Source organism: Cherax quadricarinatus, chromosome 39 (assembly GCF_038502225.1).
Source record: "Cherax quadricarinatus isolate ZL_2023a chromosome 39, ASM3850222v1, whole genome shotgun sequence".
Taxonomy (NCBI): domain Eukaryota; kingdom Metazoa; phylum Arthropoda; class Malacostraca; order Decapoda; family Parastacidae; genus Cherax; species Cherax quadricarinatus.
In genome coordinates, this window is record NC_091330.1 from 26,879,626 (window position 1) to 26,896,309 (window position 16,684).

General features: G+C 43.6%; 1 protein-coding gene across 5 annotated transcripts in view; it reads left to right on the forward strand.

Moving 5' to 3' along the window:
• The window catches only part of LOC128696401 (protein turtle-like), a 1,392,149-nt gene that overhangs the window by 631,568 nt on the left and 743,897 nt on the right, over window positions 1–16,684 (forward strand). For all 5 annotated transcript variants that reach the window (XM_070092535.1, XM_070092536.1, XM_070092538.1 and 2 more), the window contains exons 4-5: window positions 8,802–8,982; window positions 15,866–15,984. In XM_070092535.1, coding sequence (XP_069948636.1) covers window positions 8,850–8,982; window positions 15,866–15,984 — 252 coding nt within the window. In that variant the 5' untranslated portion in view covers window positions 8,802–8,849. The remainder of the gene's footprint in view (window positions 1–8,801; window positions 8,983–15,865; window positions 15,985–16,684) is intronic.

Below are 16,684 nucleotides of genomic sequence, written 5' to 3' on the forward strand. Positions count from 1 at the left end.
CTACCATCATTAACACTCACCTACCATCATAAACACTCACCTACCATCATTAACACTCACCTACCATCATTAACACTCACCTACCATCATAAACACTCACCTACCATCATTAACACTCACCTGCCGTCATTAACACTCACCTACCATCATTAACATTCACCTACCATCATTAACACTCACCTACCATCATTAACATTCACCTACCATCATTAACACTCACCTACCATCATTAACATTCACCTACCATCATTAACATTCACCTACCATCATTAACACTCACCTGCCGTCATTAACACTCACCTACCATCATTAACACTCACCTACCATCATTAACATTCACCTACCATCATTAACATTCACCTACCATCATTAACATTCACCTACCATCATTAACATTCACCTACCATCATTAACACTCACCTACCATCATTAACATTCACCTACCATCATTAACATTCACCTACCATCATTAACATTCACCTACCATCATTAACACTCACCTACCATCATTAACATTCACCTACCATCATTAACACTCACCTGCCGTCATTAACACTCACCTACCATCATTAACATTCACCTACCATCATTAACATTCACCTACCATCATTAACATTCACCTACCATCATTAACATTCACCTACCATCATTAACATTCACCTACCATCATTAACACTCACCTACCATCATTAACATTCACCTACCATCATTAACATTCACCTACCATCATTAACACTCACCTACCATCATTAACATTCACCTACCATCATTAACATTCACCTACCATCATTAACACTCACCTACCATCATTAACACTCACCTACCATCATTAACACTCACCTACCATCATTAACACTCACCTACCATCATTAACATTCACCTACCATCATTAACATTCACCTACCATCATTAACATTCACCTACCATCATTAACACTCACCTGCCATCATTAACACTCACCTACCATCATTAACACTCACCTACCATCATTAACATTCACCTACCATCATTAACACTCACCTACCATCATTAACACTCGCCTACCATCATTAACACTCACCTACCATCATTAACACTCACCTACCATCATTAACATCTCTCCACCTATAATTAACATCATAATTTAACATAATGAACTTTATAACAAAGTTTCAACTCACTAAATGTTTAAACCTGACAGAATAATTAAGATGTTAAAAGATCTGGTGGTGTTAGAACTGTCCTGTGTGAAGGTCAGGTGGTGTTAGAACTGTCCTGTGTGAAGGTCTGGTGGTGTTAGAACTGTCCTGTGTGAAGGTCAGGTGGTGTTAGAACTGTCCTGTGTGAAGGTCTGGTGGTGTTACAACTGTCCTCTGTGAAGGTCAGGTGGTGTTAGAACTGTCCTGTGTGAAGGTCAGGTGGTGTTAGAACTGTCCTGTGTGAAGGTCTGGTGGTGTTACAACTGTCCTGTGTGAAGGTCAGGTGGTGTTAGAACTGTCCTGTGTGAAGGTCAGGTGGTGTTAGAACTGTCCTGTGTGAAGGTCTGGTGGTGTTAGAACTGTCCTGTGTGAAGGTCTGGTGGTGTTAGAACTGTCCTGTGTGAAGGTCAGCTGGTGTTAGAACTGTCCTGTGTGAAGGTCAGGTGGTGTTAGAACTGTCCTGTGTGAAGGTCAGGTGGTGTTAGAACTGTCCTGTGTGAAGGTCTGGTGGTGTTACAACTGTCCTGTGTGAAGGTCAGGTGGTGTTAGAACTGTCCTGTGTGAAGGTCAGGTGGTGTTAGAACTGTCCTGTGTGAAGGTCTGGTGGTGTTACAACTGTCCTGTGTGAAGGTCAGGTGGTGTTAGAACTGTCCTGTGTGAAGGTCTGGTGGTGTTAGAACTGTCCTGTGTGAAGGTCTGGTGGTGTTACAACTGTCCTGTGTGAAGGTCAGGTGGTGTTACAACTGTCCTGTGTGAATGTCAGGTGGTGTTAGAACTGTCCTGTGTGAAGGTCTGGTGGTGTTACAACTGTCCTGTGTGAAGGTCAGGTGGTGTTACAACTGTCCTGTGTGAAGGTCAGGTGGTGTTAGAACTGTCCTGTGTGAAGGTCTGGTGGTGTTACAACTGTCCTGTGTGAAGGTCAGGTGGTGATAGAACTGTCCTGTGTGAAGGTCAGGTGGTGTTAGAACTGTCCTGTGTGAAGGTCAGGTGGTGTTACAACTGTCCTGTGTGAAGGTCTGGTGGTGTTAGAACTGTCCTGTGTGAAGGTCAGGTGGTGTTACAACTGTCCTGTGTGAAGGTCAGGTGGTGTTAGAACTGTCCTGTGTGAAGGTCAGGTGGTGTTAGAACTGTCCTGTGTGAAGGTCAGGTGGTGTTAGAACTGTCCTGTGTGAAGGTCAGGTGGTGTTAGAACTGTCCTGTGTGAAGGTCAGGTGGTGTTACAACTGTCCTGTGTGAAGGTCAGGTGGTGTTACAACTGTCCTGTGTGAAGGTCTGGTGGTGTTACAACTGTCCTGTGTGAAGGTCTGGTGGTGTTAGAACTGTCCTGTGTGAAGGTCTGGTGGTGTTAGAACTGTCCTGTGTGAAGGTCTGGTGGTGTTACAACTGTCCTGTGTGAAGGTCAGGTGGTGTTACAACTGTCCTGTGTGAAGGTCAGGTGGTGTTACAACTGTCCTGTGTGAAGGTCTGGTGGTGTTAGAACTGTCCTGTGTGAAGGTCAGGTGGTGTTACAACTGTCCTGTGTGAAGGTCTGGTGGTGTTACAACTGTCCTGTGTGAAGGTCAGGTGGTGTTAGAACTGTCCTGTGTGAAGATCAGGTGGTGTTAGAACTGTCCTGTGTGAAGGTCAGGTGGTGTTAGAACTGTCCTGTGTGAAGGTCAGGTGGTGTTAGAACTGTCCTGTGTGAAGGTCAGGTGGTGTTAGAACTGTCCTGTGTGAAGGTCTGGTGGTGTTAGAACTGTCCTGTGTGAAGGTCAGGTGGTGTTAGAACTGTCCTGTGTGAAGGTCAGGTGGTGTTACAACTGTCGTGTGTGAAGGTCAGGTGGTGTTACAACTGTCGTGTGTGAAGGTCAGGTGGTGTTACAACTGTCCTGTGTGAAGGTCAGGTGGTGTTAGAACTGTCCTGTGTGAAGGTCAGGTGGTGTTACAACTGCGCTGTGTGAAGGTCAGGTGGTGTTACAACTGTCCTGTGTGAAGGTCAGGTGGTGTTACAACTGCGATGTGTGAAGGTCACAACTGTCCTGTGTGAAGGTCAGGTGGTGTTAGAACTGTCCTGTGTGAAGGTCAGGTGGTGTTACAACTGCGCTGTGTGAAGGTCAGGTGGTGTTAGAACTGCCCTGTGTGAAGGTCAGGTGGTGTTACAACTGCGCTGTGTGAAGGTCAGGTGGTGTTACAACTGTCCTGTGTGAAGGTCAGGTGGTGTTACAACTGTCCTGTGTGAAGGTCAGGTGGTGTTACAACTGTCCTGTGTGAAGGTCAGGTGGTGTTAGAACTGTCCTGTGTGAAGGTCAGGTGGTGTTACAACTGCGCTGTGTGAAGGTCAGGTGGTGTTACAACTGTCCTGTGTGAAGGTCAGGTGGTGTTACAACTGTCCTGTGTGAAGGTCAGGTGGTGTTACAACTGTCCTGTGTGAAGGTCAGGTGGTGTTACAACTGTCCTGTGTGAAGGTCAGGTGGTGTTACAACTGTCCTGTGTGAAGGTCAGGTGGTGTTACAACTGTCCTGTGTGAAGGTCAGGTGGTGTTAGAACTGTCCTGTGTGAAGGTCAGGTGGTGTTAGAACTGTCCTGTGTGAAGGTCAGGTGGTGTTACAACTGTCCTGTGTGAAGGTCAGGTGGTGTTACAACTGTCCTGTGTGAAGGTCTGGTGGTGTTAGAACTGTCCTGTGTGAAGGTCAGGTGGTATTACAACTGTCCTGTGTGAAGGTCAGGTGGTGTTACAACTGTCCTGTGTGAAGGTCAGGTGGTGTTAGAACTGTCCTGTGTGAAGGTCAGGTGGTGTTAGAACTGTCCTGTGTGAAGGTCAGGTGGTGTTAGAACTGTCCTGTGTGAAGGTCTGGTGGTGTTAGAACTGTCCTGTGTGAAGGTCTGGTGGTATTAGAACTGTCCTGTGTGAAGGTCAGGTGGTGTTAGAACTGTCCTGTGTGAAGGTCAGGTGGTGTTAGAACTGTCCTGTGTGAAGGTCTGGTGGTGTTAGAACTGTCCTGTGTGAAGGTCAGGTGGTGTTAGAACTGTCCTGTGTGAAGGTCAGGTGGTGTTAGAACTGTCCTGTGTGAAGGTCTGGTGGTGTTAGAACTGTCCTGTGTGAAGGTCAGGTGGTGTTAGAACTGTCCTGTGTGAAGGTCAGGTGGTGTTAGAACCGTCCTGTGTAAAGGTCAGGTGGTGTTACAACTGTCCTGTGTGAAGGTCAGGTGGTGTTAGAACTGTCCTGTGTGAAGGTCTGGTGGTGTTAGAACTGTCGTGTGTGAAGGTCTGGTGGTGTTAGAACTGTCCTGTGTGAAGGTCTGGTGGTGTTAGAACTGTCCTGTGTGAAGGTCAGGTGGTGTTACAACTGTCCTGTGTGAAGGTCAGGTGGTGTTAGAACTGTCCTGTGTGAAGGTCTGGTGGTGTTAGAACTGTCCTGTGTGAAGGTCAGGTGGTGTTAGAACTGTCCTGTGTGAAGGTCAGGTGGTGTTAGAACTGTCCTGTGTGAAGGTCTGGTGGTGTTAGAACTGTCCTGTGTGAAGGTCAGGTGGTGTTAGAACTGTCCTGTGTGAAGTTCAGGTGGTGTTACAACTGTCCTGTGTGAAGGTCAGGTGGTGTTACAACTGTCCTGTGTGAAGGTCTGGTGGTGTTAGAACTGTCCTGTGTGAAGGTCAGGTGGTGTTAGAACTGTCATGTGTGAAGGTCAGGTGGTGTTTGAACTGTCCTGTGTGAAGGTCAGGTCGTGTTAGAACTGTCCTGTGTGAAGGTCAGGTGGTGTTAGAACTGTCCTGTGTGAAGGTCAGGTGGTGTTAGAACTGTCCTGTGTGAAGGTCAGGTCGTGTTAGAACTGTCCTGTGTGAAGGTCAGGTGGTGTTAGAACTGTCCTGTGTGAAGGTCAGGTGGTGTTAGAACTGTCCTGTTTGAAGGTCTGGTGGTGTTACAACTGTCCTGTGTGAAGGTCAGGTGGTGTTACAACTGTCCTGTGTAAAGGTCAGGTGGTGTTACAACTGTCCTGTGTGAAGGTCAGGTGGTGTTACAACTGTCCTGTGTGAAGGTCAGGTGGTGTTACAACTGTCCTGTGTGAAGGTCAGGTGGTGTTAGAACTGTCCTGTGTGAAGGTCAGGTGGTGTTAGAACTGTCCTGTGTGAAGGTCTGGTGGTGTTACAACTTTCCTGTGTGAAGGTCAGGTGGTGTTACAACTGTCCTGTGTGAAGGTCAGGTGGTGTTACGACTGTCCTGTGTGAAGGTCAGGTGGTGTTAGAACTGTCCTGTGTGAAGGTCTGGTGGTGTTAGAACTGTCCTGTGTGAAGGTCTGGTGGTGTTACAACTGTCCTGTGTGAAGGTCAGGTGGTGTTACAACTGTCCTGTGTGAAGGTCAGGTGGTGTTACAACTGTCCTGTGTGAAGGTCTGGTGGTGTTACAACTGTCCTGTGTGAAGGTCTGGTGGTGTTAGAACTGTCCTGTGTGAAGGTCAGGTGGTGTTAGAACTGTCCTGTGTGAAGGTCAGGTGGTGTTAGAACTGTCCTGTGTGAAGGTCAGGTGGTGTTAGAACTGTCCTGTGTGAAGGTCTGGTGGTGTTAGAACTGTCCTGTGTGAAGGTCTGGTGGTGTTAGAACTGTCCTGTGTGAAGGTCTGGTGGTGTTGGAACTGTCCTGTATGAAGGTCTGGTGGTGTTACAACTGTCCTGTATGAAGGTCAGGTGGTGTTAGAACTGTCCTGTGTGAAGGTCAGGTGGTGTTAGAACTGTCCTGTGTGAAGGTCTGGTGGTGTTAGAACTGTCCTGTGTGAAGGTCAGGTGGTGTTAGAACTGTCCTGTATGAAGGTCTGGTGGTGTTACAACTGTCCTGTGTGAAGGTCAGGTGGTGTTAGAACTGTCCTGTGTGAAGGTCAGGTGGTGTTAGAACTGTCCTGTGTGAAGGTCAGGTGGTGTTAGAACTGTCCTGTGTGAAGGTCAGGTGGTGTTACAACTGTCCTGTGTGAAGGTCAGGTGGTGTTAGAACTGTCCTGTGTGAAGGTCTGGTGGTGTTACAACTGTCCTGTATGAAGGTCAGGTGCTGTTACAACTCCTGTGTGAAGGTCAGGTGGTGTTAGAACTGTCCTGTGTGAAGGTCAGGTGGTGTTAGAACTGTCCTGTGTGAAGGTCAGGTGGTGTTACAACTGTCGTGTGTGAAGGTCTGGTGGTGTTACAACTGTCCTGTATGAAGGTCAGGTGCTGTTACAACTCCTGTGTGAAGGTCAGGTGGTGTTAGAACTGTCCTGTGTGAAGGTCAGGTGGTGTTAGAACTGTCCTGTTTGAAGGTCAGGTGGTGTTACAACTGTCCTGTGTGAAGGTCAGGTGGTGTTACAACTGTCCTGTGTGAAGGTCAGGTGGTGTTAGAACTGTCCTGTGTGAAGGTCAGGTTGTGTTACAACTGTCCTGTGTGAAGGTCAGGTGACGTTAGAATTGTCCTGTGCGAAGGTCAGGTGGTGTTAGAACTATTCTGTGCGAAGGTCAGGTGGTGTTAGAACTGTCCTGTGTGAAGGTCAGGTGGTGTTACAACTGTCTTGTGTGAAGGCCAGGTGGTGTTAGAACTGTCCTGTGTGAAGGTCATATGTGAAGGTCAGGTGGTGTTAACTGTTCTTTGTGAAGGTCAGGTGGTGTTAGAACTATTCTGTGCGAAGGTCAGGTGGTGTTAGAACTGTCCTGTGTGAAGGTCATGTGTGAAGGTCAGGCGGTGGTAGAACTGCCCTGTGTGAAGGTCAGGTGGTATTAGAGCTGCCCTGTGTGAAGGTCAGGTGGTGTTACAGTCCTGTATGAAGGTACAAAGGCACATTCGGTCGCTGTGAACAACTTCTAATGTAAGATAATGTGAAATAGTGTAAGATAATGTAAAATAGTGTAAGATAATGTAAGAAAAGAGGTAAACTCTCAGTCTTACTTTCCTCAGACACTTGACATTCTTCTGTTTCGAATAATTGTTGTTCTTGTGATATTCCCTCTCTAAAGTAAGAGACCCGGTCTATGACCGAGGCACCGGGGGTCATCATACCTTCGTTCATATATATATATATATATATATATATATATATATATATATATATATATATATATATATATATATATATATATATATATATATATATAGGGAAGTACCACATATATATATATATATATATATATATATATATATATATATATATATATATATATATATATGTCGTGCCGAATATGTAAAACTGGTCAATTAGCAAGAACTCATTTAAAATTAAGTCTTTTCTAAAATTTTCTCTTATACGTTTAAAGATATATTTTTTTCATTAATGTTGATGTAAAAATTTTTAATTTTGCACCAAAAGGAACTTAGAAAACTTACCTAACCTTATTATAGCAAGCGCAATTTATTTTAGCCTAACCCAACTAAATATATTTTAGATTTGTTTACAATAATTTAATACTAAACAAACACAGTGAAATATATTTTTTTCGTTAGGTTCAGAATGATTTTGGTGAAATGATTGCATACACAAATTTTCACTTGTACTATATGGCAAGATGAGCGTTGCTATTTAAGCCAAGATCGCAAATTCTGCCTATTCGGCACGACATATATATATATATATATATATATATATATATATATATATATATATATATATATATATGCGCAGGACAAACCACGGGGGAGGGGTGGAAATCTATAGCTCAAGTTCTTTCACACCTTCTCAGTGCATCATCAGGAGCTGTGCAATCCTGCAAGGGAGCAACCAAAGCAGGGAGAAATGTCTCAGAGTAGCGTAGGTGTCACCGTCCACGGTTACCCTTAGACTGGGTTAGTGGTCGGTGCCAACCCCACCCTACCATCATCCCCCCACTACCCATATGTGGTAGGAGGGTTTCTGAGATGTCAAGTAGGAAATTATAAGATATAAAAAGTCAGCCCCAAGCTTTTTCTAATCGTTTATAACAGGTCGTGTGGTTTGAGAAAATAAGTTTCTTGTTACTGTAGACATGGATAGCTATTATTCTGTGTGACCTTTTCAAATAATGAAAGAAAAGAATGCAATATGCTCTTTGTCCGTTCAAATGTCCTGCTCTGGTAGAACATTCGAGTACCCCAGAGCAGGACATTTGAACGGACAAAGAGCACATTATATTCCTTTCTGTCATTATTTGAAAAAGGTCACACAAAATAATAGCTATCCATGTCTACAGTATCTAACGAGAAACTTATTTTCTCAAACCACATGACCTGTTATAAACGATTAGAAAAAGCTTGGGGCTGGCTTTTTATATCTTATAATTTCCTACTTGACATCTCAGAAACCCCCCTACCACATATGGGTAGTGGGGGGATGATGGTAGGGTGGGGTTGGCACCGACCACTAACCCAGTCTAAGGGTAACCGTGGACGGTGACACCTACGCTACTCTGAGTCCTCTCTCCCTGCTTTTTTTGCTCCCTTGCAACATTGCACAGCTGATGACGCACTGAGAAGTGTGAAAGAACTTGAGCTAAAGATTTCCACCCCTCCCCCCGCCGTGGCTTGTCCTGCGCATTATATATATATATATATATATATATATATATATATATATATATATATATATAATATATATATACTTTTGTTTAAATGGTACTTGTTAAGGTGTTGAACACCTGTTCTAATAGTGTTGCTGTTGTTGCAGGTGTGGGGTGAGGCGCACCTCTACTATGGGTAAGCCCTGGAGGTCAAGATGGCCAGGCGAGCGGGTCATGGAGCAGCACCTCCACCTCCTCCACCTCCACCTCCTCCTCCTCCACCTCCTCCTCCACCCACCAACATGGGAATCGTCACACTGCTAGTCCTCCTGAGTCTCCTCTCCTCAGGTGAGTGATGTGTGTGTGTGTGTGTGTGTGTGTGTGTGTGTGTGTGTGTGTGTGTGTGTGTGTGTGTGTGTGTATGTTTGTGTGTGCGTATGTGTGTGTGCGTGTGTGTGTGCGTATGTGTGTGTGCGTATGTGTGTGTGCGTATGTGTGTGTGCGTATGTGTGTGCGTATGTGTGTGTATATAAGTGCGTATGTGTGTGTGCGCGCGCGTATGTGTGTGTGTGTGTGTGTGTGTGTGTGTGTGTGTGGGTGTGTGTTTACATCTGGTCACTCAGTGTTGGGTAAGTGAAACCTGGGTTTATATTCCCGTAGACTTACATTTGGAAACTGCGTAACCAAGTGAATTGTAAAAAGGCAATGCTTATGTTTTTATGTACATGAGTAGTGTTGTTAGTGTACGATCTACAGTACTTGTAGTTACAATAGTAATGCTGGTAGTGTACCATCTACAGTACTTGTAGTTACAATAGTAATGCTGGTAGTGTACCATCTACAGTGCTTGTAGTTACAATAGTAATGCTGGTAGTGTACCATCTACAGTGCTTGTAGTTACAATAGTAATGCTGGTAGTGTACCATCTACAGTGCTTGTAGTTACAATAGTAATGCTGGTAGTGTACCATCTACAGTGCTTGTAGTTACAATAGTAATGCTGGTAGTGTACCATCTACAGTGCTTGTAGTTACAATAGTAATGCTAGTAGTGTACCATCTACAGTGCTTGTAGTTACAATAGTAATGCTGGTAGTGTACCATCTACAGTACTTGTAGTTACAATAGTAATGCTGGTAGTGTACCATCTACAGTGCTTGTAGTTACAATAGTAATGCTAGTAGTGTACCATCTACAGTGCTTGTAGTTACAATAGTAATGCTGGTAGTGTACCATCTACAGTACTTGTAGTTACAATACTAATGCTGGTAGTGTACCATCTACAGTGCTTGTAGTTACAATAGTAATGCTGGTAGTGTAACATCTAGTGCTTGTAGTTACAATAGTAATGCTGGTAGTGTACCATCTACAGTGCTTGTAGTTACAATAGTAATGCTGGTAGTGTACCATCTACAGTACTTGTAGTTACAATAGTAATGCTGGTAGTGTACCATCTACAGTACTTGTAGTTACAATAGTAATGCTGGTAGTGTACCATCTACAGTACTTGTAGTTACAATAGTAATGCTGGTAGTGTACCATCTACAGTGCTTGTAGTTACAATAGTAATGCTGGTAGTGTAACATCTACAGTGCTTGTAGTTACAATAGTAATGCTGGTAGTGTAACATCTACAGTGCTTGTAGTTACAATAGTAATGCTGGTAGTGTACCATCTACAGTACTTGTAGTTACAATAGTAATGCTGGTAGTGTACCATCTACAGTACTTGTAGTTACAATAGTAATGCTGGTAGTGTAACATCTACAGTGCTTGTAGTTACAATAGTAATGCTGGTAGTGTACCATCTACAGTGCTTGTAGTTACAATAGTAATGCTGGTAGTGTACCATCTACAGTGCTTGTAGTTACAATAGTAATGCTGGTAGTGTACCATCTACAGTACTTGTAGTTACAGTAGTAGAGTTTTCATTTAAGATACACACAATTGTGGTTAGGTGAATGTTGGAATATGTAGCGACAGCATGGAGCCCGCAGTCGTGAGGGAAATGATAGGATGGATAACGAGAACTTTCACAACAAAAGATATAAAACCAATAATGGTCCTCGTTTTGTCATTTGTTCTCTCTAGGTTGGAGTACTGCTGTACTCTGACAGCTACATCAAGGTTGGAGTACTGCTGTACTCTGACAGGTACATCAAAGCTACCGAAACTGCAGGCCTCGATATTGTACAGAGAACCATTACTGTATGTTCAGTCAAACACTTAATTATTGGGAATACTTGAATTTCCTTGAAACGCAGGTAAGAAAAATACATTGTAATTTACACCCGGGAAATCCTGAAACTGTACATGGAAATCACCTCCTACGGAAGGAAGAGGATGAGCACACGGTGAAAAATATCCCCAGTGAAAAACTGGAGTGCCATGAGTACATAAAAAAAATAGCACAGTAATTGTAAGGAGCCCTAGATTTTTGAACAGTCTCCTTCATACATAAAGGCGATTATCAACAAATCCCTGACTGTGTCTTCAAGAGGGAACTCGATAAGTTCGTCTAGTCAGTTCTTGATCGGACTGTGTGCAGCAACGGTAACAGGTTGATTGATCAGTCTTGATGTACCAGGAGGCCCGGTCTGGAACTAGCCCTGCTGGTACATCAAGCGTTGAGCCCCCGATAATATCCTTCTGGTATCCTTCTGGCCTCTCTTGACACCCACTACTGACACAACTGAAACCCGGTCAGGTGCTACAGCTCTACTGGTCTCTACTGCTCTGCTTGTCTCTACAGCTCTGCTGGTTTCAGCTGGACACTGCGTACCATTACAGAGTTGCCAGCCCTGGTCTGCCGCATTCACTTCATCACTGCCAACCACTGCTGCATGCAGAAGCATGCCGTGTAGGAATGGTATCTGGCCGCAGCAGAAGTGAGTGGAAGACGCTCACACTGAAATCCAGGACACGACATTGATTATCGGTTAACACTTTCCAAGTACGTGACGTGGCTGTACTTGTCTAATGGAGATGTTCTTGTTGAACTCGCTGAACCTGAGCGGGAACTTCTCCCCAGCATGTGCGATCTTATCATAACTCGCTTGACTTAGTTCATTACGGATTTCCTAGTTCTCCTTCCTGACTTATAGGACAGAAACACAGGACTAGGGGATATATACCAGATTCATACAACAGATACTTTTCCATCTATTTCTGCTCTATTCTCAAGGAAATAAGTGTCAAGAACAGTAGTGGGCAATTTGATATCTGCTTCCTGGCAGCGTTATGCACTTGGTCTCTGCATTTTTGTGTCTGCCAAGTTCCTCCCTGTAATAGAATTGGCAAATTTTTTTCCGATATCTTAAGCTTGGTTACAATTTGCTGACCGATGAGCAGCAATGCTATTTGCACTAAAAACTACGCTGTCGTTGCTGAGAAAGGGTAATGAACCCTCAACTAATTGATAAATGTACTGCAGTCCTTAGCATCATAAGCTACACTGGAAGCTCCTAGGGCGCTGTGTTGATCTGAAGCTCGTGTCTGGACGCCACAGATATCTTCAAATGTAGTGCAGATAGGCACACTTGTACACAACACATGAACTACTTAGCCGGAGCGCTTAGAATATTACCCTGTCCATGAGTTTAGCCTCCAGGAGGCTTGAACATTCTCATGAGAACCTGCGCAGTAGTTTGGTCAGTGAAATTACCTCTCCAGAACTGATTTCTTCTACTTATAAAGTGGTCATCTTCAGTGAATTACTTCAGCTTTACGGCTCTCTCCTGATAGAATCTCAAACAGATTATCAATAATCTGTGTGAATTGAAAGATACATGACATTCATAAGCATATCATGTATACTTTTCAGGCGCTTTCAGCTCACTTCATTCAAGCTGACCTAACATCAGCTTAGTGAGAGCCACTACTGAGGTGTGTACGTGAGTGAGAGTGCCCTTGGTTCAACAGATTATGGGGCATAAACTACTTCCCATATATACTTAAGACCACTGCTGTCCATTATACAAGGAAGTGAAACTCTTCCTATCTAACAATAATCTGTTTGATTTCAGAAGTTTGATGTATGTTATCTGCTTTTATATAAAGTAGTTCGTCAAATGTGGCTGTCTCTCTGCCCATATTTTGTTTCTTAAAATGAGTGCACAAAGGAACTGAGTAGATAGATTAAAAGGAGAGCAGGATGGGTATATATAGGCAGGAGGTGGTAGTAGTAGTAGTGGAGGTGGAAGGAAGTAGTAGTGGGGAGGTAGTAAGAGTAGGAGGGACCAGTCAAATACTAAGAAAGACTAGCACTGCAAAGGAGCTGGTGCCCACAGATGGTAAGAGCAAGAACACCGAGGGGGGAAATAAATAAATAAAGAAGGAACAAATACACAGGGCCGAAGAAAGACAACCCAAAGGAGAAAAAGGAAAGAGGAAAGGGAAGAAGGAGAAGAAGAAAAGAGGAGGAATCAGGTTAGGTCACAAGCGTTCTGAAGTTTGGAGCATTTTACAATGTAGTGGGAGAGAAAGGCATCTACAGAGACGAAGCCAGGACAAAGATTTATACAAGAAAAGTTGTGTATTAGGGAGGATTCAACCAGATGGCGACGGTTAAAGTTGGAAGTAGGGAAGACAGTTTTAGCAGAAGACCAGTCAATAGGATGGCTGTGATCTCTGACGTGACAGAAAAGAGCATTGGTAGACTCTGCCTTCTCACGTGCTAAACGTAATTTCTTCTATCCCAAACTCTCTACTCCTGGGAACTCTTCTGTCCTCTGTCTTCCCAACATTTCCGGTCTTTCTAATCTCAACAACTCTGTTCCTTAGACATCAAACTTACTTTCCGCCAGACTAACACTTTTCGCACTAATCTCGTTCATACCTCTCCTCCCTCTACAGATGCTTCTGGTGTTTACTCTATTTCTTGTTCCTCCTGTCCTCTTCAATACTTTGGAGAAACTGGCCGATCTCTTTCTGACAGACTTAGGGAGCACAAAAATAGTGTTAGGCTTGCCGACACTAACAATACTTATGTACGAACCACAGCTCGGCTGGTCAGGTACTGACTTCAGGTATCTGTCCAGCTCCCTCTTGAAGACAGCCAGGGGTCTATTGGTAATTCCCCTCAAGTATGGAGAGAGGCTGTTGAACAGTCTTTTACTTCCATTATGTACATTATTACACCATGATCGTGCTTATCAAAAGTTTTTGCAAGATTCGCGTACATCTTGCATGATTTCCAGAGCAACTAAGATCATGTTATAATGGTCCAGTAATTGCTTTTGATGAGTTCCAAGAGTTTTTCTGTTCCCAGGCAGAAGAGATCCATTATAAACCCAGGTTGCCTTGGGTTGTACACATGGGATTTCGTGTGATGGGTAATCTTGCTTCTTTATACTTTTTCATCTATAGTTTTTTCCTTGCAATTGCTCTACCACTACATTTATGGATGTGGTCTGTCTGTGGTTTTTAGTAAGTGTGTAATGACACCTGTGTGTTGGCTCCTTATAATATTTAGGCCACAAGGTAGCGATTTCATTCTTTATTTGATGAATATCGGGGTAGAGGAGATGAATATTGGGCAGAGGGGATGGTGAATATTGGGTCAGAGGACATGATGAATATCGGGGCAGAACGTGCCCTCAGTGTATGTTCCTTCTTCTCTACGCAGCGGCCCACTGTTAGATGCTGTTTTAGCCCAGAATTCTGGACGTGAGAGAAAGTATTTGGGGATTTCTTCTACTTGAAATTATGGCTCTTTTTTTCCTCTGTCTCTCCTGGACTCTGTATGATGCATTCACTATAAGCTCAACCTCCTCCATTTTCTAAGCAGTGTAGCTCTTTGTTATGCGTCTCCGCCTGTGGAGGGAGCGCCTCTCCCTCGCTAATTTGCATCTTGTCTTCCTTTTTTTCGTAAAAGTTTGTGCCTGGAGCATACTTAAAATGCCACTGAGCTCATCCTCACGAAATACTGGTTCAGATTTATGTTTGTCATATAGTCTTAACAGAATTTCTGGTATGTTTACGATTTATTTATTTCCAAATGTTATTATTTAAATAAATTGGTTCAATTTCCTCTCATGCTTGATAGTGTTTCGCTGTTTCAAGTCAGTGTATATGTTGCAGGTCAGTGTATATATTCCAGGTTAGTGTATATGTTGCAAGTCAGTGTATGTGTTTTAGGTCATTGTATAAGCAAGTCTGAACCTTGATTAAGTTGTGGTCCCAGACCAGATCTTCATTATTTGTGAATATAAGGTCAAGGCTGTGTCCTAGACTGGTGGGTTCCTGTTTCTCCTGGCCTGAGGCCAACTTGTTGCAGTGGCTTAATAATTCGGTTGTGTGAGACTGTTCATCCATTCTAGCTCCTGGGCTGGTATATCTGGCGGATGTCGTCTATCAGTGGATGAAAATATAATAGCATATCAGAGTATTGTAATAGCGATGCTTTTGTCTGGTTGTCAAATGTTGCAGAGAGGAGGAAAAGGAGGAGGAAGCTGGAGGTATTGACAGTGTTGAACCTGAGAATAGTGTGTGTGTGTGGTGACTGTTATACTGAGAATAAGGAATTTCGAAACTTAAGTATGAATAGTATAATTCCAAAAACAAAAGAGGGTCTATTAGTTTTTTACAAATATATGTAACTAATAAAATAAGTTAGGAGAGAGAGTGTAAATCGTGGTGAATGGAATGAGGTGTTGGTTCAAGAAAGTGTGTGAAGGAAGATGTGAAAAGGTCAGTAAGTAGGTGTGAGTAAGTTAAATCAGTGAGAGTGAAGACGAGTAGTTCTCTGGATCTAACAAACTGTTAGAAGGTAATCATGAGAATACTTGTTAAGGAACTCAAGAAAACCGGTTAGCCAAACATAAGTTTTGGAGGAAGTACAATGCCAACATTTTGTAAATCAATTGGTAATGAGGTCCAGCACCAGATCAGGTCTAGGACCTGGAAAGACAGCGAGGGACCAAATGATGGTCAATGTGAAAAAGCATACCTGGAGTCTACCTGGAAGGTATTCCGGGGATTAACGCCCCCGCGGCCTGCTCCATGACCAGGCCTCCAGGTGGATCAGGGCCTGATTAACGAGGTTATTACTGCTGGCCGCACGTAGTCCAACGTACGAACCACAGCCCGGCAGTGACTTTAGGTATGTGTCAAGCTCCGTCTTGAAGACAACCAGATGTCTATTGGTAATTTCCTTGTGGCTGGTGGGAGGCTGTGTTTTAATTTCATTGCTTCATTATTATAAATGTTTATTTATAGTGTTAGTGTTGTTGCAGGAGCGTGTTCTCAGTACGGAGACGCGGAACATATCACTGCCATACTGGGTGAGTCAGTGGTCCTCAACTGCCCCGTCAATCATCCTAAGATCCCCCACATCATCCAGTGGAGGAGACAGGTACGTCAACACTCCACCAGTATTCCCTCCACCACTTAATCTCTCCCTCACTAGTAACAGCCAATTAATCACCTTCATCGCAAGTTACAGGTAACCTTGAAATTACAATAATACTTGTTAAAGTTGTCAGTTAATGTTCTCTAAGAGTGAATGATGTTGGAGAAAGTGTAGAATAATAGTGATGAGCAGGGTCACTATGCGCACAATTAGAAAACAGTGTCAACGTGCGTGGTCCAAGACTATTCAACATGCTATCATCAGATGTCAGAAATATTGCTGGATCGAAATTAGAAATGTTGATTGCTCTGACACATGTTTCAGAAGTGATCCAGTTTCTTCTCGGAACTGTCTGCTTTTGTTTTGACAATATTTACAAGTCAGTATGAAAATTATTGTTGTTATTATTCTTACATTAAGTGTGATGCGCTAAATTTGTAGGCACCATACAATTCCTGGGGTATAGAAGGTTATCATATTTGATCCAAGGAAGAGGAGGGTAGTTACACTGGATCAAAATCCCTTAACCTGCATCAAGACTTTCCCCTCTCATCCCCTCCTTCCTCTAGAAGTCAACCATGGCCTGCCAGCACAAACAGCCTGGTTGATCAGGCGGCCACCAGCGAGGTTGACAGTAGGGCAAGGCAGTTTTATGGGTTTTCCTGTCTGTCTGTCATAAATACCGTCCCGTACTTTCATATGC